Source organism: Paramisgurnus dabryanus, chromosome 18 (genome assembly GCF_030506205.2).
Source record: "Paramisgurnus dabryanus chromosome 18, PD_genome_1.1, whole genome shotgun sequence".
Lineage (NCBI taxonomy): Eukaryota > Metazoa > Chordata > Actinopteri > Cypriniformes > Cobitidae > Paramisgurnus > Paramisgurnus dabryanus.
Window position 1 is genome coordinate 17,305,216 of NC_133354.1, and position 20,666 is coordinate 17,325,881.

Sequence of the window (20,666 nt, forward strand, 5' to 3'; positions counted from 1 at the left end):
ATGATGTTAGCTTAAGATGTACATTTTTTTGCACTAATTGGATTGTTTGTTTGCACGCAGATGCAAAGATAAAGAAAACAGGACAACAACAAATGAAGCAGCTTTCTCTAATCTCTATAATCTACAAAATAGCATTTTACACAAGTCGCGAGAACACACAGACATTTTTAAAACATTGAAAAATACTGTTTTCCAAGGCCTGAACATAATGAGGTATATTTTCTTCCTAGAGTTAAGTGTGTCCTCATTTGTAACTGTGTAGAAATTAACACTGTGACATTGTTCATTGACAACATCTTATATAACATATTTGATTTTGACCTGTACCCATGTAGACAAAATATTGGCTTACAAGTCATAACTACATATTCATATCAAGAAAATAACAAATTGCATCAATTACATTTAAAGTGTAACTTAAATTGCACAGCACTTATATGTAATTATAGTAAATGTTTATCATAATAAAAAAGGCACTTTTTAAATATATGTTTTGATTTTAACCATAAACTTATAAGCAGATATTTGTTATTTTAAGTGGAATTTTAAAAAATTGCATTATTTCACCTTACTAGAAAACCTAAAATACCACCTGTTCCTAAAAACACATGCTTCACATAAAAATAACTGGTATAATACTTAGGTACAGCAAGTACAATAGCTTTGTGAAATAACACAATGTCCCACAGCTGTTTTCTGTTAAGTGCAGAAATCTACCTTCAAGCACATATTCTGTAATTTTTCATGTATGCAAATGTATTACACTGTGATAAGGTACAAACAGATGGCCATGCTTTTCATGGTATATTAGAATAATTGAATAATCTAATAGGTGAGTACAGTATGTACAAACCACAAGTTTGTTTGAAAAACTGAAATTGAACTTTTGCTCTGGGATCAATAAATCAGAAAATTAGTTTGAAAAGCTAACAGCACCTTTGAAAATCTAAAGCAATGAATGACATTCAGTTCAGTTTGTCTTATATGTTGACTATGCAATATAACATCCTATAATTCAAGTGTTAAAATGATCACGAGGCACAGTCTGAATACTTTCTGCTTAAAGGGACAGTACACCCAATAATGATGTCATCATTAACTCACACTCATGTTTTTCCATACCATAAAATGTCTTTTCTTTAGTTTAACATTTTAAAGAATGTTAATAATGTTTTTTTAACACAGTGAAAGTGAATTGTGACTCACTGAGGTGCTAACATTCTCCATACTTTATCTAGCTGTGGTTCACAAAAGAAAGTAAGTAATACTAATGAAGATTAGTTAATGTTGTTATAAGCATCATTTTTGGGTGACCATTCCTTTAAGTTTAACAACAAAACCATATAAAACAGAGAGTCCAGCAGATCTTGTACAACATGTTCCTTTAAAACTCTGTGTGTAGTGGGCTGTAGAAATCCTTGGGTCCAATCTCACTTGGTTTCATAAAGACCCCCTCCATTGTTCTCCAGTAGCTGTGTGGGCTATTGATCATCATTCCGTGCACTTCTCTCTGGCCGTGGATGGGTCTGCCGTACTGTTCACCCGTCACCGACAACAGAACCTCAGTGGCTGTGTGACGGAACCGAACAGACTCCTCACGCTGCCAAACTGAGCCTGCACACAGAACGGTCCACTCGTCAAGATGGTCACCCTCACCGTTCTCACCAAACGCGCTGACCTCCTGAATGGGAAGAAATTTTGAATGTGAAAAAGCTTTAAGACAAAAATATCTATTATTTGGCTTTTCTGTGTGCCTAAATACAGGCCAGGTTGGAGGAATAAGGCTGACTGCTCAATATTAAAATCAAATTTATCATAAAACATACAAGTCTTATCAGATTAACATTATAGTTATAGTTTCCAAAAAACAAGAAATGTTTAAACCTGATTTGAAGAAAGTGGAGAGGTAAAGTAGTGGCTGTGCAGATTGCGGCCCGTATTGACATGGGTGAGGCGAATGTTCTGACCACATTTAACAGGAGTCCCTCTATGACATATGGCCTCAGTGGTGCCACGAACACTCCAGTAACTATTACTGTCCTCCACTGAGGTTACACCTGTGACCGACTGCTGACCACTACCTGGAATTAAACACAATCACATTGGCAACTACCAGAGGAAAATAATTTTTAAAACTATTTTATAATAAAAGTCATGATGACAACATAATCCTTTTAGAAAGGACAAGAAAGGGACTTTTATTGCTATATCTAATCATTTATTTTGTCAGCAGGAAATTATCTTAAATAAGATGCTGTAAATTTGCTGCTGTATAGTATTAATATTATGCATAGTAATTAATAATTTATAAGTAGATCTTTGTAGAAATATAAGTTCAAAGCACATATCATATTGTAGTTTCTAGATTAAAGTCAGATCAAACCAACACAAACATGGATGGTTTAACGTTACAGAAAAAAAAACCAATGCAACAAAATAAAATAAATAAAAGTCCATAAAAATAAGCACATAAAATAGAGACAGCTGTTTCCAACAATTACTTTTTCCATTAACTTTAATTCTTCTGGAAATCTGCATAACTAGAAACTTACCAGATCCATATCGGACATCATGAGAGTGTAATCTGACGTTGTGTTTCACGTTGAGCAGCTTTACCACCGATCCACACGTTACAAAATTAATTTCGCTGCCGGTGGAGAATGTAAACATGCATGATAATAACACTGTTATAGGTAACTGAACTCGTAAAAAGAAACAACTATCCATGACTTGAACTTTGCCGAGCACTGTGGAAAAATAATCTTTAAAACCCCGACATTACGTCACATGCACCGCATGAAGACAAGAATAGAGCGCCATCATCCGATTTGGAGCAGCTATACAAGCTCGTCATACATAAACAGTATTTTATATATTTAAACTTAGTATTTTATTAAATACCTCCTCCACGGGCTCATAACACAAACGTTAACAAAATAATATAAATAACGTGTCGTCAAAAGACTTTACAAGTGTTTGACTTCATGGGGAGTTGCGCAGACTGATTGGCTAATGCCATTAAACTACCGCGAGAGCGAATAGAAAGCATTCCAAACTGGGATCGCTCTCGCGGTACTTCAATGTCATAAGCTGATCATTCTGCGCAGCGCGGTATGAAGCCGAACACAATTTTTTTATTTTGTTAACTTTACAGTTTCACAGTCCAATTTTTTAGTTAGTGAAAAAACAACAACAAGATAATCCTTATAACACATAATTTAACTCCAATACATACGAAGCATATAGTAATCACATAGTAATTTAGATCGGAAGTGAAATTGGTGTATACCGGAAGCAGAATTAATGCTGTAACTCTCAGCCATTTTTTGTTGTCACCAGCAAGCTGCTCAGAAGCGACGCTTTTTCCTCTTCTCGTCGTTAATTTTCAAGTCTGTAACCGAGCCGCTTGGCAAGGAAACGTAAGTGTGCTTTTGTGCTCTATATTAAATTTCTGTGTGGTGTTTAAAAGGCAACATGTAATTCCTGTTGTTGTTTTACTTAGCTCACAGGTTGGTTATTAGCATGAGGCCCTTTATTTTTTTTTACTGTAGTAGTGCAGGACTGAGCTTTTCATGTTTATCACGTATTTGTTTTACTTACTTTAAATATTTTCAGATATTCGTTACCTAGTAGTAATGTAAATGTTATCGATGTGCGTATTAAATTAGTTAGGTTATCCCACGGACGTCAATAGCTGTTATGTGTGTTGTTTATCAGAACAAGTGCCGTTAATTTTAAGAATTTAACCATTAAGATAACCAAACGTGAAGCTGATATTTGTGATCGTGTGTGATCCAATCATTATGGTACTTTAACTGGTCATTATTATCTAAGAGTATTAATGTTTAGCGCAAATATTTATGGCACCAATATGTAAGTTATTTTTGAAATTGTCTGGGTGAATTTTTTTAAGAACTAACTAAAATATGCATACAGTTAATTTGTTAACTTTTTAATAAGCCTTTATGATATTTGTATGTAGTGTGATAATATTGAATGTGGTTAAATTGTTATATTTTAAGTGAGAGTCCAGTTATACACTTTAACCACTTGAATTCCCTCCTTTTTCTAATAGATGCCTATTCAATGTTGTATACCAACTTCAATGCATAGCACTTTGCCTATAAAGATAAAAATAATCTTATTAAATGAGTTTGTTTAGGCACATCAGCAGCATTTTAACTTTTTTTTTTTTTTACACAGGCCTTGCAAACATGTCTGACTTCATTGAGAGTGAGGCTGAGGAGTCCGAAGAGGAGTTTGAGGAGAAGGACCTGAAGCCAAAGAAGACGCAGAGATTTATGGAAGATGATGGTGAGATGTTTCAGATACATTCAGAAACCCTGTGTTGTTCACCTTATGTAATTTTAAATACAGCTGTCTATACTTTTTATGCTTAATTTTATGTTTCTGTTTCTCTAGAAGAGGAAGAAGAAGAAGAAAACATTGAAGATCAGGATGAGCACGGTAACCTGAAAGGACTTATAGATGATGGTGATGTGGAAGAAGAGGAAGAACCGGCAGAGGTGAAAAGTGGGGTAGAGGACAGCGACTCTGGTGAAGAGGTCCATCACCGCCGGAGAAAACGAAGTAAGTCACTCACTTTATATATTTCTGAAAATATATATCATCGCTGATGTCCAAAATGTAATTCCTGTTTGTATCTCTAAGGTTATGATGACTATCTGGATGATGATGATCTGGACCTCATCGAGGAGAATCTGGGAGTAAAAGTAAAGAGGAGGGTAAGAGATGCTCCCGACTGTTCTTAACTTTCATTCACATGTTCTTGAAAGAAATTATGGCTGGAAACGTCCGATATTCTGTTCTGTGTCCAGAAAAAGAAATACTCCCGTGTGAAAACCATGGATGATGAGGGGGAAGATGATGAGAAAGACATGATTGCTGATGAGATCTTCACTGGGGATGGAGACGGTGATGGAGAGGTGGAGGAAGGAGAGACTACAGCCACACTTCGTCCAGGGGATGAAGAAGAGGAGGAAGATGATGAGGAATCCGGTAGGAACGATGTTTACCCTTATTTAACACAATATGATGTTTATAAGAATCCTGTAGAATTTTAGTAAATTGTTTTTTTTACTTCTTTTACAGATATAGATGATTTTATTGTGGATGATGACGGACAACCCATCACCAAAAAGAAGGGAAAGAAATTTTCTGGCTACACTGATGCGTAAGTGGTTTAAACTGTAAACAGTGATTTGTTTATGTAAACACACACACACACACACAGTGCTCCATAATTGTTTTTATATTAGTGCCTCTATGACTTTTACATCAACTTGCTCTCTTACCCTTTCTGATCTTTCAGTGCCTTGCAAGAAGCTCAAGAGATTTTCGGTGGCGATTTTGACTTTGCCGAGTTTGACACTGAGGCGTATGACCACGCCGAAGAGGAAGAGGAGGATCAGGAGGATGAGTCGTGGGATCGGCCGAAGAAACAGACCAAGAGAAGAGTCGGCCGTCGTAGCATCTTTGAGATCTACGAGCCCAGTGAGCTCGAAAGCAGCCACATGACAGATCAGGACAATGAGATTCGATCTACAGACATGCCTGAGAGATTCCAGGTATGAATCAGTGTCAGCCTGTGAATGGTACCAGAAACTTTGGCTTGCCCTTTATGACTGACCTTTCTTTGATGTGTTGCGGGACGAGATTATTTCATACACTTTTTTTGGCTTACAGTTGAGAGCCATCCCTGTGAAGCCTGCTGAGGATGATGAGCTGGAGGAGGAAGCCGAATGGATCTACAGGAATGCCTTTTCCACACCAACCATCTCCATGCAGGTAGAACAAATGAAAATGTATTTTGTAAAATAACGACATATTAGCTATGTTTAGGAATGCAAATTGTGATGGTGCCCTCCATTCTAGGAAAGCACAGACTACCTGGATCGTGGAACGACAACTAATTTCAGCAGGAAGGGCCCTAGCACTATTGCTAAAATCAAGGAGGCCCTGAATTTCATGAGGAACCAGCACTTTGAGGTATAGTTATACATCAAACCAGGCTGTACTGACATGGCGTGATTGACTGATGTCTGTATTAACATAGCCATGCTTTCTTCTATCTTACAGGTTCCCTTCATTGCATTCTACAGGAAGGAGTATGTGGAACCGGAGTTAAATATTAATGATCTTTGGAAGGTGTGGCAATGGGATGAAAAGGTAAGAGCAAGTTGTATCGTAATACCCACCTTAAGGTTGATGTTTCCTTTGATACATTTTAACCTGTAATTTATGATCTTTTCTCAGTGGACCCAGCTGAAGACCAGGAAGCAAAATCTGTCACGTCTTTTTCAGAGAATGCAATCTTATCAGTTTGAGCAGATCTCGGCTGACCCCGACAAGCCGTTGTCTGACTCAACTCGTCCTCTAGATACTGCTGACATGGAGAGGTGTGTTTACAAACCCATCACTTACTGGATGTGGCCGTTTGAGATTACTTAATGTAAATCTGTATCGCTTTATTCTGTGTCCAGAGTACTCAATCTTTTTTCCTTCCTGTATTGACAGACTGAAAGACGTTCAGTCTCTTGATGAGCTGGGTGACGTCTACCACCACTTTTTGCTCTACTATGGCCGAGACATTCCTAAGATGCAAAACGCTACGAAAACCACCAAAAAGAAACTGAAAAAGATCAAGGAAGTGTCAGAGGAAGATGGTACAGCCTTGTTTTCATTTGAATAAGTCGAAAACACCGTTCAACCGCTCATTAGACTAACACAGCTGCTTTTTCTGCTAGGTGAGGAGGCGGAAGTGGAGGAGGAGGAGGAGGAAGAAGAGCAAAAGGGTCCTGATCTAAAACAAGCCTCTCGCAGGGATATGTACAGCATTTGCCAGAATGCTGGCCTTGGTGTGTGCATCTTGCAAATATAAGTCTGTTTTAGCACTCTATGGGATCAATGATGAAAAACACTTTGATTTAGATCAAAAATTTAATGTTAGCACAAGACACTCTTACACATAGTAAAATTTTATTAACTCTTTCCCCAACAGCATTTAAAAAAAACGTTGCCCGCCATTTTTCATAAGTTTTTACAAAAGTTTAATGTTTTCCAGAAAACTTTCTTAAAATATATAAACATACAATATATCAAATGAAAGAACAGACCCTCTGCTTTAAAAAAAAACCTTCATTAGTTCTCTTTTTATCACCTCTCAAATATGGGTAGGTTTCTTCAAAAAGACCAAATTTTGAGCAAAAGGCTGAGATAATTCCATTTTTGTACAGAGCGATCCTCCGAACTTACACAGACATACAGCTGTTTGCCCTAGGGCCATACTTCCGGGTTTTAAAAGTTGCGGAAGAGCGCCACATGGTGGATAATACTCCTCATTGGCAGGGAAGCGCTTTCTCCTAATTTACTCGCTGTCAAAGTTAACTCGTCAATGGTGGGGAAAGAGTTAAAAGCTCCACATTATATATCTATAATGTATTAAAGACATAATACTCACTAGATTATGGGCTGAGCTCCTGTATAGCTCAGTGGTAAAACATTGCGCTAGCAGCGCAAAATGTCAGAGTTTTAAACCCAGATACCACACATACATCCATTAATTTACCGTTTATATGTGTGTGTGACCTTTCCTCAGACGGTCTTGCCAAGAAATTTGGTCTGACACCTGAGCAGTTTGGTGAAAACTTGCGAGACAGTTATCAGAGACACGAAACGGAGCAGTTCCCTGCAGAGCCTTTGGAGCTGGCCAAGGACTACGTGTGCAGGTAACGGAGAAGTATAAACTTTCTGTCTGTTTGTATAAAAGGAATAAGTGAAAGTATGACATGTTTGTTATACTCAAAATGTGACATCTGCATTTAATCCATTCCAGTGAGCAGTAAACAAACACACACATCAATCTCAATTTGCACAATGTTTATTAATTGCTTTCTGTGCTTTTTTTTAGTCAGTTTAGCACTCCTGAGGCCGTTCTGGAAGGCGCTCGCTACATGGTGGCCATGCAGATTGCCCGTGAACCACTGGTCAGGCACGTGCTCAGACAGACCTTCCAAGAGAGGGCCAAGATTAACATTAAGCCAACTAAGAAGGGCAAGAAGGTTGGTACTTGTTTTTTTACAGAATTCACCCTGTACTTTCTATCGTTCATTAACTGTTTATGTGTCATCTTCTGTTCTGTTGCTTTACCATGCTCATCACATCAAGCAAAGGGTATAAACAGATTCTCAACCTACCCACCCCAAGAAAATTTGCTTACAGATTTGGTTGTGTTAGAGCTCTAGCTAGAATGCTCAGTGCATATAAATGCTTGCTGTTAGCATTGGTGCCAACTGTTGTATTAGCACCTTTGTTGTGTTAACATAATAAACGTATCCTTCAGTTAACACCCAGGATGAAATGTTAAAATGATGTCTATCATTTTTTCCAGGATGTAGATGAGGCACACTATGCCTATTCTTTCAAATACCTGAAAAACAAGCCTGTGAAAGAGCTCAGCGGAGATCAGTTTCTCAAGATGTGCCTGGCTGAAGAGGAAGGCCTGCTCACAATAGACATCTGCATTGACCTTGTGGGGGTCAAAGGGTATGGCTATGCCCTTAAAATATATGGATTAAAGACTTTTATACCACTCAGCTGTTGAATGCGTTATTCTGATTGGTTGAGAAATGTTCCATGGGTATGCATAACCGTGGTATACACAGAATAATTGACTCCGGTCCTTTTAATTATTTCAAAATAATGCACACCTGCTGTGTAAAGAGCATTACCACCTTGGGTGTGCATTATTTTCAAATAATTCAACAGCTTGTCGTCACTTATTCCTCACATATGCTATCAGTAATGATTTTCTTTTTACCAAAGTACTAGGGCGAGTGCATTTGTTGTAATGCTCCACTTTTTAAAGGTTCTGTTTGTCTTCTGTAGATATGGAGATCAGACCTACTTTGATGAGATCAAGCAGTTTTACTACAGGGATGAGTTCAGTCATCAGGTGCAGGAGTGGAATAAGCAAAGAACACTGGCCATTGAACGATCCCTGCAGCAATTCCTTTATCCTCAGATGGCCAAAGAACTGAAGAACAAGCTCGTCGCTGAAGCCAAGGAGAATATTGTAAAGGTGATGAATGTTTATGCCTAAATAATTAAGGGCTATTAAGTTATTAAAGCAATAATGTGTAATCTACATGATTTTTTTCTTGTACCGTGGTACAGTCATGCTGCAAGAAGCTGTATAACTGTCTGAAGGTGGCCCCATATCGGCCTGATCAGCAGGTGGAGGAGGATGATGATATAATGGATGAGTCACAGGGAAAGGGTATCCGAGTGCTGGGGGTGGCCTTCGCTTCCGGCAGGTACATATTTGTGCTGTTACTGGCAGAAATACTAAAAGTCTCTCCTCTCAAATGAATGGTATGCCTGATGTTTTTTTTTTTGTAGCCTTACATAAATATTTTGTGTTAAATACAGGTTGAGCTGTTCTGGCAGTATTTGTGTCATGCTGTACTTTTTAACAAAGTCCTTAGTTTATCTGGGAGTTTGGGTCATTGACAAAAAGGGTTTGGCAAGATGAGAAATTCAAAAATCTTTTTATATAACTTTAAAAGCACGCATCAGGTTTATTTCAATGCACATACTGTATTTATGTTGATTTTATGCTATAAAAAAATTACTTTTGCACCATTTTATGAAAGTTAAGACTATATGGACCTGAAAATGTCAGGGTGTAACTGCCAATTGCGCCAAAGAATGAAAAATATCAAATATTTTATCCACCTTGATGTCATGTAAGCATAATAAAAATATAATTTTATTAGTTATTTCTAAATGTAAATTTTAATGCGTTTTTGTAATATTTGTCCTGACATATGCTGAAAACAGCTCTGTTTTCTAAATTATCTTTGACAAATTATTTTAAAATTATTATTATTTTAATTATTATTTTGTATGTAAAAAAATCATATTACACTAAACTAGATGATTATATTTTATTCCACTTTTTTATGAATATATTTATATTTTAATTGAAAAAAAAATACAAGTTACACCAGTTGACACAGATTGGTTACACCACATTGACATTTTTGCAATTTCCCCCCAAATATTCTTTTAAAATGAAATAAAAACAGAAATTTAAAACTTGGTCCTCAAAAAGATCATGTATGCAAGAAATCTGCAAATTTATTTTAAAATTTTAACCCTTTTACATTTAATTAAACCATACGGACACAAAAAATAGACGTCACGTCATTGACCCAATTAACATTGACAGTGTGTTTTTATGTTCATAAAGTGAATTGGTAGGTATGTAACTTGCTTTTGAATGGTATTTGACTATGTTTGCCTATGTTTCTATAGAGACACGCCAGTGTTCTGTTCCCTCATTAATGGTGAAGGAGAAGTTGTGGATTTCCTCAGGCTTCCTTATTTCCTAAAGAGACGAAATGCATGGAGAGAGGATGAAAGGGAGAAGAAGGTAAGGAAAAAGCCTGCAGATCTTTTTATAATGCAGATTTTGGCTGTTTATTACCTTTTATTGTGCATATAAAACATTACTTGTTTGCTATAGCTTCAAGACATTGAGAACCTGAAGAAGTTCCTCCTTAGCAAGAAACCACACGTCGTCGCTGTCTCTGGGGAGAATCGGTGGGTTCAATTTTAGTTCCTTAGGTCTTATTTGCTGCATGCAAGCTTTCATTTCTGATGGATCCCACGTGCTGATCTAATACCTGGATGTGTGTAGTGATGCTCATATGGTGATGGAGGACATCAAACGTACCATCAGTGAGCTGGAGCAGGACTCCTCTCTTCCTGCAGTTGGAGTTGAGCTGGTGGACAACGAGCTGGCTGTGCTTTACATGAACAGCAAGAAATCTGAGGTCAGAAATCAGCATCAGTTATACTATAAAACATGTACAAGGAGGTTCTGAATATGGTGTTTTTTTTCTAATGTAAGTAAATATTGCTTTTCTCATAGGCCGACTTCAGAGACTACCCACCTCTGCTTCGGCAGGCTGTGTCTGTGGCCCGCAAGATTCAGGACCCGTTGGTGGAGTTTGCCCAAGTCTGCAGCAGTGATGATGACATACTTTGTTTGAAACTACATCCCCTACAGGTAACAGTGCATGTTTTCCATGTTTACATCATAGACTGTAAAAAAATATGGCAGTTTTGTCCATGACGTTACTCATAGGTTTGTGAAGAGCTTTTTTGAAACCAATAGTTGGCAGTGCTTAGCATCGCGTCACTGCACATCACTCGCGGATACCCTATAATGGGTAAATATGTGGGACGTTGAAGTGGCTGGTTGCTGAAACCATGCTTGCCTAGCTTGACAGTACTGACAACAGTGGCAGTTCATCCGTCACTTAATTACGCAGAACTTAATATAATTTAAACAGATGTTACAAAAATTCACCCCCTCACAGTTCTCATGAACATTTATTTCTGCTGTAAAGTTGTGCATTTTAACATGGGGGATCTATGGGGTTGACTCCCTTTTGGAGTCAGTCTCTAGCGGCCAGTCGATGAATTGCAGTTTAAGTCACTTCCATGTTGGCTTCACAAAGAAGGTTGCCCCTTGGTTTACATACTTTACACTTTATATGTTAATTCTGTTGGCTCAACAATGTACCAATGTTTTTAGGAGCATGTGGTTAAAGAAGAGCTGCTGGGGGCTCTTTATTGTGAGTTCATAAACCGGGTGAATGAGGTTGGTGTGGATGTGAACCGAGCCATTGCTCACCCCTACACTCAGAGTCTGGTCCAGTACATCTGTGGCCTTGGATCAAGAAAAGGCTCGCACCTGCTCAAGGTAAGCTGGTCTTTACCAATCACCAACTGTATCCAATTTTCTTCTACGACGTTTTGCTATTTCTTCTTCAAATGATCAATAGTCCATTTATTTATGGTTGATAATATTATTTTGCTTGTCTTCTTTCGATGTTTCTCAGATTCTGAAACAGAACAACACTAGGTTGGAGAACCGGACTCAGTTGGTCACCATGTGCCATATGGGACCCAAAGTCTTTATCAACTGTGCAGGCTTCATCAAGATTGACACTGCTTCTCTTGGAGACAGGTGAGACGTGTAATGTTCATTAATGTCTGTTAGATAACTTTGGTTTTGATGCATGCCGCCATAAAATATTCAACTTCTTCTGTCACCCTATACAGCACTGACTCCTACATCGAGGTTCTGGATGGTTCACGTGTCCACCCCGAAACATACGAGTGGGCGCGGAAAATGGCAGTGGATGCTCTTGAGTATGACGAATCAGCGGAGGATGCCAACCCAGCCGGAGCTCTGGAGGAGATCCTGGAAAACCCGGAGAGGCTGAAGGACCTGGATCTGGATGCCTTTGCAGAGGAACTTGAGAGACAGGTGAGATTAAAGCTAACGTCTTGAGATTATTCAGTACATTTTCAAGGAAGACACCTGTTAATTTTAATAATATAACAATATAGTTTATACACAATGAGCGGAGATTACAGAATTACCATGCTGTTGGTTGCTAGTAGGGGTCCTTACTGGACCGCTATATCTAATTATTTAAGATGATGGATCACAGTCTGCCCATCCTGTTAGTCTCCAAAATGTGTTGTTGCTTATATCCATAAAGATTTACAGAAATGTATTATTTTTTCACATTTCACATTTCAACAGAAATTGCTAACCCTCATTAAAAATGTATAAAAAATTCAGGTTGCTTTACTGTCGATGTATTTTTCTTTCAGGGCTATGGTAATAAGGGGATCACGCTGTATGACATCCGAGCAGAGCTTAGCTGTAGATATAAAGATTTAAGAGCCCCATACAGGCCTTCCAATACCGAAGAGGTCTTCAACATGCTCACCAAGGAGACACCCGAGACCTTCTATATTGGTAAAAGCAACCTTCACTTCTGCTTCATATAGTCTGATATCATATATTTAGTTTTAAGATGATATAAATGAAGTAATTATTCCTTTTCTTACATTCTGTTCCTTCCTCATGACACGTACAGGTAAACTGATCACCTGTGTTGTGACCGGCATCGCTCACAGACGACCACAAGGTGAGAGTTATGACCAGGCTATCCGTAATGATGAGACGGGACTCTGGCAGTGCCCTTTCTGCCAGCAGGACAATTTCCCTGAGCTCAGTGAGGTGGGAATCTCTCTTACCTGTTGCAATCCAAAATACTGACCGTCAGAATTTTAGCATTAAATGTTTTTGTTTCTCCCAGGTGTGGAATCACTTTGACAGCGGTTCCTGTCCTGGCCAAGCCATTGGTGTGAGAACCAGGTTGGATAACGCTGTCATGGGCTTCATCCCAACCAAGTTTCTCAGCGACAAAGTAGTCAAGCACCCTGAGGAAAGAGTGAAGGTGAGCTAATGCTTTTTTATCATACACACAGTATAAAAGCCACGGTCCGCAATCTATGACCTGTTAAGATTATCATGATATAGTCCAACAAAATGTTTAACTTCCAACATGTTTCTCCACCATTAGGTTGGCATGACCGTCCACTGTCGCATCATGAAGATTGACATCGAGAAGTTCAACGTAGACCTCACTTGCAGGACGTCTGACCTCGGCGACAAGAACAATGAATGGAAGCTTCCCAAAGACACCTACTATGATTTTGATGCCGAGGCAGACGATGTTAAACAAGAAGAGGAACTTAAGAAGAAACAACAGAGAACCAGTCAGTACCATCTTTATTCACATGAGTATGACTTTCATTCTTGTCACTTTCATTAACCCTCTGCTTTTCTCTCCAGCTTACATTAAGCGTGTGATCGCTCACCCATCGTTCCACAACGTCAACTTCAAACAAGCGGAGAAGATGATGGAGTCAATGGACCAGGGTGACGTAGTGATACGACCCAGCAGTAAAGGCGAGAACCATCTGACGGTCACGTGGAAAGTGGCTGAGGGGATCTATCAGCACGTGGACGTGCGTGAGGAAGGCAAGGAGAACGCCTTTAGTCTTGGGCATACGCTCTGGATCAACACTGAGGTGAGCTTTACCCATGTAGTTAAGTCTGAACATCTGAGACCAAATAGTATAGACAAGTAACGATGCTTGTCTCTAATCTAATATTTATTTTATTGTTGAAATGAAGGACAATTTCTGTATTATAAAATGTCCAGCGTTAAATTGTCTTGAATCACAAATTACCATTTTAGGATTAAGATTTGGGCCCCACTGTGTGGTGAAACATAGTGGAAAACACACAGTTGACTGTAGTTGTTGTTTTCTGCAGGAATTTGAGGATCTGGATGAAATCACAGCCCGATATGTGCAGCCCATGGCTGCGTTTGCACGAGACCTGCTTGGTCACAAGTACTTCAAGGACTGCAATGGAGGTGACAGGAAGGTACATCATATTTTCTTTATTCTTTTTTTTATCTTTATTTAATTTTGTAATAAAGATTTGATGGAGGTAAATGTGAGACGTTGTACATTTGATGGTTTCTTGCCCTTTTATAGAAAATGGAGGAGATCCTTGTAAGGTCCAAGAAGGAGAAGCCCACATTCATCCCCTACTATGTTTCAGCTTGTAGAGACCTGCCAGGCAAATTCCTGCTGGGTTACCAACCTAGAGGCAAACCAAGGTAACACACACTGTGCCCAAACACTATTTACACAGACAGACATGTGGATTACTTGAAAAAAGGGAAAAAATCCAACCAAGAGAGTGCATCATGTATATGTAACATTTGGGTTTGATCTTTTGTTTGTAGGATAGAATATGTATCCATCACGCCAGATGGTTTTAGATATCGTTCCCAGATGTTCCCTACAGTTAACGGTCTCTTCCGCTGGTTTAAGGACCACTACCAGGATCCAGTGCCAGGTTAGTAGTTCCCAGTTGTGTGATGGTTATGCTAATTGTCTTTTGGCCTAGCCTTGTTGTTGTTGTTGTTTTTTAAGTAACATTATAATTTTGTCTATGAAAGGTATCACACCCTCCAGCAGCAGAACACGAACACCTGCGTCTGTGAATGCCACACCTGCCAACATTAACATCGCAGGTGGGTCTCTTTTAAACGCAGCAAGCATTTCCGAACCTTTTACCAAATATAATTCTCCTAAAAAAAATCCCAACCCTTATCTGCCTTTCAGACCTGACCCGAGCAGTCAACGCTCTACCGCGAAATATGACGTCCCAGATGTTTAATGCTATAGCAGCTGTGACCGGACAGGGCCAGAACCCCAACACAACACCGGCCCAGTGGGCCTCCAGTCAGTACGGTTACAGCGGAGGCAGCAGCGCGGGAGGAGGCGGCAGCAGCAGCGCTTATCACGTATGGCAGCTGTGCTTGTTTGTTTAGTCAATACTTTGCACAATGAAACCTCTTTAAGATAAATTAAAAAATGCTAGTTTGTATATTGCTATAAGAGGCATTGACAGGGCTTTATTTGAGGGATGCCAGATATTTGTGACAATGGATCGTGTTTATATTTAACACTACTTTTCTTTTGTTTGGCAGGTGTTTGCAACACCTCAGCAACCCATGGCCACACCCTTGATGACACCCAGCTACTCTTATACCACACCTGGCCAGCAGCAGGCCATGGCCACGCCTCAGTATCCCAGCAGCACCCCACAGTCCTCACATGGACATCATCCACATTCTTCCTCCACTCCGTCATCGTCTTCATCCAGAGTCCGGACGCCACAACCCAAGTGAGTGCACTCTACTGAAGTGAACTACAAAGGACATTTTGATTAAACTTACTCAATTGACCAATAATATGTGTGTGTTCCTCCAGGTCGAGTTCCCACACAGCTGTGGATTGGGGAAAGATGGCTGAACAATGGCTGCAAGAGAAAGAAGCCGAGAGACGGAAGCAAAAGACGCCGCGCATGACGCCCCGCCCTTCACCAAGCCCCATGATCGAGAGCACGCCTATGTCCATCGCCGGAGATGCCACCCCCCTCTTGGACGAGATGGACCGATAGGAGTGGGGACAAGAGGTGTTGAGGCATCTCATACAAACCCAGTCCATCCACATCCCACCATCACCCATTGCTGTCTTTATAACTCACTTTCGCTGCTAGAAGTATTTCTTTTCATGAATGACGGTCATTCAGAGCTACTGACGCAAAGACAAACACTTGAAATGTGTTGATGACAAACAGATTTAGGAAATGGACCTACAATAAAAGTTTGTCACAAGGGGGTTCTTTCTTTTAAAGTGTGTTTGTGTGTGTGCAACACACATCCTTTTTCGTTTCAGTTTTTTAAGAGGAAAGGCGTAAGGCATGAAAAGTTGCATGATTCTGTCTGGTGTCCAATTCATTGAGATCATTAATTCAAACCCACACAGGCTTTGCCAAACCGCTTTTCTTTCTGTATCTGGCTTAAACATTTAAATAAAACCCTATTTCAGTATAAAATATAGCACTGGAATGTTTCTAAATCTTGTGTTCTTTCAAGCTGTTATGCAAGACCTTAAAACTCTGAGGGACAAAAGTTATTTAGCAACAAATGAACACAAGAAAATAAATGACAATATTAGACTAGATTAGAGCGAAAACTCCTCTAGTCATGTTTTATTGTGTATGTTTATTCACAGAAATGTGGTTGGAAGTTTGTAAAAACAAAAATATTGTGACGTTTGCCAGGAAATGTGTTGTAACTCTGATCTTTAAAAAATGAGTTTGGTTTTTGAATTCCTTGTTTGCCATCAGTTTTAGTTTAACATTCATTCTGCAGACAAACATAAGCTTGGAGTTTTACTTTGGAGTTTTTCAGGTTAAAAATTAAACTCCGTATGCGCTTATGTAAGTAAAGTGAACTGTTATGCTACAAAGTATTGAAACATCTGACTTTGCTTTTCAATAAGAAATTGTTCATGAGAGTGTTTGAATGCATCTTTCCTGGGACATGCTTACAAAAGTTTTTCCACACATGCCGTTTTTAATGTTCTGCAAGACTTCATCCCTTCCTCATGTACAATCCCATATATCACTATAGATAAATGTTGTTACATTAAGGCATAAAGAAAACTCAGACTTCTAATACTGTGACTTTTCAGTCACACACTATGCCAAACATTAATATTATGGAAATGCTGAAAAGGTCCTAATGCTATTGATTTTTATTTTATTGTTTTGCCATTTTTAATAAGTATAGTGAATTTTCAATTGTCTTATGAAGTTGAGTTGTTGGCATTCTCATGTGTTCTTATAGCATAGAGGCTGCATCATGCCTTGAGGTCAGCTGATGAGTATCTAATCCATTTTATTCGGTGTATTTTCATTTCTTTCCTTTGATGAAGATATTAAAATGAAATGATCCTGATTCAAGTGTTTTTATTTGTTGCAAAACCTTAAAAGCCTCTATTTACAGTTAGGAAAGAATGCATTAGTGATTTATAAGATATGCTTTAAAAGACTCCATTATGCTGCTTTTCATGTGACATGGGAATTCATTATGCTTGATGCATTCTGCACATCTGTCATCCAAAGTTACTAGTGGACTAAAGATTTTCAAATTTAACAGGATCATCACAGCAACTTATTATATTGTGGCCTTTATTCAGTCATAAAGCAATACTTCACAACAAATTTTGAGAGAACAAAATTGGATGCTACATGGAAAGATGCTGCTTGTACTTCTCTCTTCCATTTACGTCTTTAACAATACTTCCATTTATCTCACAGTGGGAATCTCATGTTTTGTGGACAGCAACAGACCTCGTGGTCATGGGTGCTAGCATAAGTAGCATATTAACTAGAGCAACTCATGATGCAATGAAGACAAGAGCTGCATTTATAACAGTCCCACTGATTTTAATCCAATATTAATTTGACTAAGTAAGTCAGTACTACAATACAGACGTAGCACAAAATGAAATCTCTGCACAAGTATTATGCTAAACTAACCCTTTACCAGCAAATACAGTTATCACTGTAGCTTTAAATTATCATGAAGTCATGATTCCGAAGTACTGATTTAGACAAACAGGAAGTGAGACATTTTCACTTGGTCTTGTTAATTGCCTTCTGCTCTTAACAAACTGAATTATTTTGTATTTATGTGCTCATAATAATGCAATATACAGAATATCAAAATGATACGAATTATACATAAATGCCATTTTTGTATTTATATACTTGTATGTATGCTCTAAAAAATGCTGGGTAATTTTCAAGCCAGTGTTGGGTCAAAAAGGGACGAAAAATTCAACTGAAAAATCTGAGTTGTTAACCCTTCGCTGGGTAAAATATAAAAAATGTATGCATTAATTTAACCCAATGGCTGGATTTGTCCCTTTCTGACCCAATGTTGGGTCAACACACTTTTATGAATAGAAAAGTCAACGACAGCAGTTGGAATTCCTCTTCTTAAAACCTTTAAAATCTTCATCACAATCATTTGAGATTTCTGTGAAAAGACAAAAAAGCTTTAAGATAAGAAGTACACATCTATTTTCAAATGTCTGTAAAACATTTGTGTTACAAAAAAATGAGTTATTTTTTGGAGGTTATTTGTGAAAATTACTTACTGACAATACCACAAGCTTGCCTAGAATTGTTCCTCTCCAGCTCAGATAATACAGTGGCCTCAAATGTAAGTGATGCAACCCGTAGAAAGAAGTCTCTAACAGTTTCCCCTGTGCAGCACAATAGCACTTATTACTGTATTGAACCATATAGTTTTAATAATTATTTATTTCTATAGATTATAGACTGTATGATGTCACCTTTCTGGTGTTAGCCCTGGCATGTCAGTTAGAAGGTATCTAAAACATCTGATGACATGTTACCTTACCTGAAAGAGCCGACACAGCCCAATACTCTGCTCTGATCTCCTCTGAGAGCCTGACGGCCTCCTGCTCCATTTGGGCCAACTGATCTGGGTGCTGATGGGGGAAAACACATTTATCTTGACTTTTTAAATAAAAGAACCTCAGGGTGTCGTGTGGTAAAAGCTTGAGTCATAAGAAGGTTGCTGGTTCGAACTTTGCATTCACAAGCCTTGAGATGTCATTGGGCATTTGAGCTAGATATGATTACGATGTAACAATACAGGAGATTCCACATCCTTTTCAAACCTTCAAAGTAATTTAAAAGCAACTCACACTGAGGTCTTTCTTGGTACCAACGAGAAACAGAAGAACACTAGAAGGATCATTATCTTTCATGGCATCTTCAAGCCACTCTCTAAATAATCAACAAAAAGAGAGGAAAGAGTTACCATAAAACAAGCAAACAGTTTAAACAAATAAGCTTAACAACCTATAGCATTGTTGGTACTACCTTGCATTATCCAAAGAGTTGTAATTGCTCAGGTCAAACACAACGATGATGGCTACAAACAACAGACAAATTGATTTTACATAACACACAGCATACAAATTGAATGCTGCCTTATTATATAGTTAATATTATATACCTTGAGCTCCTCTGTAGTATGTGGATGCAATGCATCTAAATCTTTCCTGGCCTGCTGTGTCCCACCTGAAGTAAGAGAGACTTTCAAACACTGAATCAAGTGATGGACTTTAAACCAGAATACTGAAACACTTACAATTGCATATTGAAGGGCACTCCAAGGACCTCAAATCTCTCCATCTCAAAATCCACTCCAATGGTTGCCTTGTACGTCTTGTCAAATGTGTCTTTGCAAAATCTTGAGACCACAGTTACAAATCACAATCATTAACAAAGTAAATTTTAGTCTTTACAATTTAAAATAGGCTTTTACAGGCATTTACCTGTTAATTAAACAGGTTTTTCCAACTCCCACATCGCCAATCACTATGATCTTGGCTACATTCAATCTGATGATACGGAGTAGAAAAAGTTCATAAACATGGATGATGTTGTTTGAGAGTTGAAGACTGTTTGACTTACCCTGCTTTCTGTTCCTGACATGCCTCTCGAACAGTAACATTGAAGCCGTCTTTAGTGTGCACTGCAGCATCTCTTGTGAAGTACTATACAAATTAGTAAGTCAAGGGTTTGTTATTTTATAAAAGATTTATATAATAATAGCAAACATAAAATTAAGATGTATATAGTGTATATGTGTACAGTCAAAGTTAACTTTATTAGTGCTAATGTGAAAAGGGGAAATGTTACCAAAGGGAGTTCACAGATGATTCGGTCTTGTTTCACAGGAGGTAGTGTGCTCATCATGTGAGGACTTAACAGGACCACATCAATACTAATGCAAACACACTGTCATTCTCATTTCTCTACTAAGACTGAAATTCTTAAACACAGAAATGACTAATGATAAAGAAAAAACATTAAGAAATGAAAAGTAAATTAAGCCTTAAAAAACATTTCCTGGTTTTATTGATGTAAAGCTACTTTAAAACAATTGTACAAAGCGCTATATAAATCAAATTGAATACAATTTTATTAAATTTATAGTGATAAAAAGCATAATAATGTTAACAAATTACTATAAAAATATTATTATGTAAATTAATGTAAAAATAACTTACCTTACAGAGTAAAATATCGTTTTAAAGTTCTACAAGTAGCCTTTATGGCAATTGTTTATGATAGGCGACACATATCAAGTATGTTTAAGCATAGGTGGTTCGTGCGTCTTTATCAGAAAATACATGAAAAAACATTAAAAACTCGTATAATTAGAAATGATCGCTTTTCCTCGCAACACTGCCGTGCCCTGTCCTCCAGTAGCAGTGATCTGTATTGGAGTGCGTAA

The 20,666-nt window shown here is 38.2% G+C and overlaps 3 protein-coding genes across 4 annotated transcripts; 1 reads left to right on the plus strand and 2 right to left on the minus strand.

The window, feature by feature from the left end:
- Positions 1-91: 91 nt before the first annotated feature.
- sdf2 (stromal cell-derived factor 2) lies at positions 92-2,786 on the minus strand. Its single transcript, XM_065287024.2, has 3 exons — positions 2,553-2,786; positions 1,885-2,081; positions 92-1,681 (listed from the first exon to the last, which is right to left on the minus strand). The coding sequence occupies exons 1-3, from the start codon at positions 2,725-2,727 to the stop codon at positions 1,385-1,387; spliced, it is 669 nt and encodes a 222-aa protein (XP_065143096.1). The 5' UTR covers positions 2,728-2,786; the 3' UTR covers positions 92-1,384.
- A 504-nt stretch (positions 2,787-3,290) lies between these two features.
- On the plus strand, positions 3,291-17,282 carry supt6h (SPT6 homolog, histone chaperone and transcription elongation factor). 2 transcript variants are annotated; one of them, XM_065287026.1, is made up of 37 exons: positions 3,291-3,419; positions 4,204-4,314; positions 4,423-4,590; positions 4,672-4,745; positions 4,839-5,019; positions 5,113-5,194; positions 5,333-5,588; positions 5,707-5,808; positions 5,896-6,009; positions 6,100-6,189; positions 6,277-6,419; positions 6,538-6,686; positions 6,768-6,878; positions 7,619-7,748; positions 7,931-8,081; positions 8,411-8,565; positions 8,908-9,100; positions 9,196-9,335; positions 10,339-10,456; positions 10,550-10,626; positions 10,724-10,859; positions 10,958-11,095; positions 11,627-11,794; positions 11,934-12,061; positions 12,157-12,364; positions 12,718-12,865; positions 12,987-13,129; positions 13,209-13,349; positions 13,476-13,671; positions 13,748-13,986; positions 14,234-14,347; positions 14,461-14,585; positions 14,715-14,827; positions 14,931-15,005; positions 15,097-15,278; positions 15,465-15,661; positions 15,748-17,282. In XM_065287026.1, exons 2-37 carry the CDS (start codon positions 4,215-4,217, stop codon positions 15,935-15,937), a joined length of 5,175 nt encoding a protein of 1,724 aa, XP_065143098.1. In that variant the 5' UTR covers positions 3,291-3,419; positions 4,204-4,214; the 3' UTR covers positions 15,938-17,282. The 2 variants fall into 2 exon arrangements, with proteins under 2 accessions (XP_065143098.1, XP_065143099.1); XM_065287027.1 differs by having other exon boundaries at positions 4,426-4,590.
- Positions 17,283-17,398: 116 nt separating this feature from the next.
- rab34b (RAB34, member RAS oncogene family b) lies at positions 17,399-20,644 on the minus strand. The gene is made up of 11 exons (XM_065287028.1): positions 20,440-20,644; positions 20,069-20,153; positions 19,841-19,923; positions 19,702-19,767; positions 19,515-19,616; positions 19,380-19,444; positions 19,244-19,295; positions 19,066-19,147; positions 18,756-18,846; positions 18,490-18,597; positions 17,399-18,368 (listed from the first exon to the last, which is right to left on the minus strand). Exons 2-11 carry the CDS (start codon positions 20,123-20,125, stop codon positions 18,301-18,303), a joined length of 774 nt encoding a protein of 257 aa, XP_065143100.1. The 5' UTR covers positions 20,126-20,153; positions 20,440-20,644; the 3' UTR covers positions 17,399-18,300.
- Between the last annotated feature and the right edge of the window lie 22 nt (positions 20,645-20,666).

Excerpts from the sequence above, each read along its gene's own strand:
- rab34b (XM_065287028.1), bottom strand. The coding sequence starts at position 20,125 with ATGATGAGCACACTACCTCCTGTGAAACAAGACCGAATCATCTGTGAA. Across the intron at positions 19,617-19,701 it reads AAAACCTGTTTAATTAACAG|ATTTTGCAAAGACACATTTG; the intron begins GTAAATGCCTGT and ends TGTGGTCTCAAG. Across the intron at positions 18,598-18,755 it reads GGCTGTGTCGGCTCTTTCAG|GGGAAACTGTTAGAGACTTC; the intron begins GTAAGGTAACAT and ends TGTGCTGCACAG.
- sdf2 (XM_065287024.2), bottom strand. The coding sequence starts at position 2,727 with ATGGATAGTTGTTTCTTTTTACGAGTTCAGTTACCTATAACAGTGTTA. Across the intron at positions 2,082-2,552 it reads TGATGTCCGATATGGATCTG|GTAGTGGTCAGCAGTCGGTC; the intron begins GTAAGTTTCTAG and ends GTTTAATTCCAG. Across the intron at positions 1,682-1,884 it reads CTCCACTTTCTTCAAATCAG|GAGGTCAGCGCGTTTGGTGA; the intron begins GTTTAAACATTT and ends CTTCCCATTCAG.
- supt6h (XM_065287026.1), top strand. The coding sequence starts at position 4,215 with ATGTCTGACTTCATTGAGAGTGAGGCTGAGGAGTCCGAAGAGGAGTTT. Across the intron at positions 9,101-9,195 it reads CCAAGGAGAATATTGTAAAG|TCATGCTGCAAGAAGCTGTA; the intron begins GTGATGAATGTT and ends ACCGTGGTACAG. Across the intron at positions 13,130-13,208 it reads ATTTCCCTGAGCTCAGTGAG|GTGTGGAATCACTTTGACAG; the intron begins GTGGGAATCTCT and ends TGTTTCTCCCAG.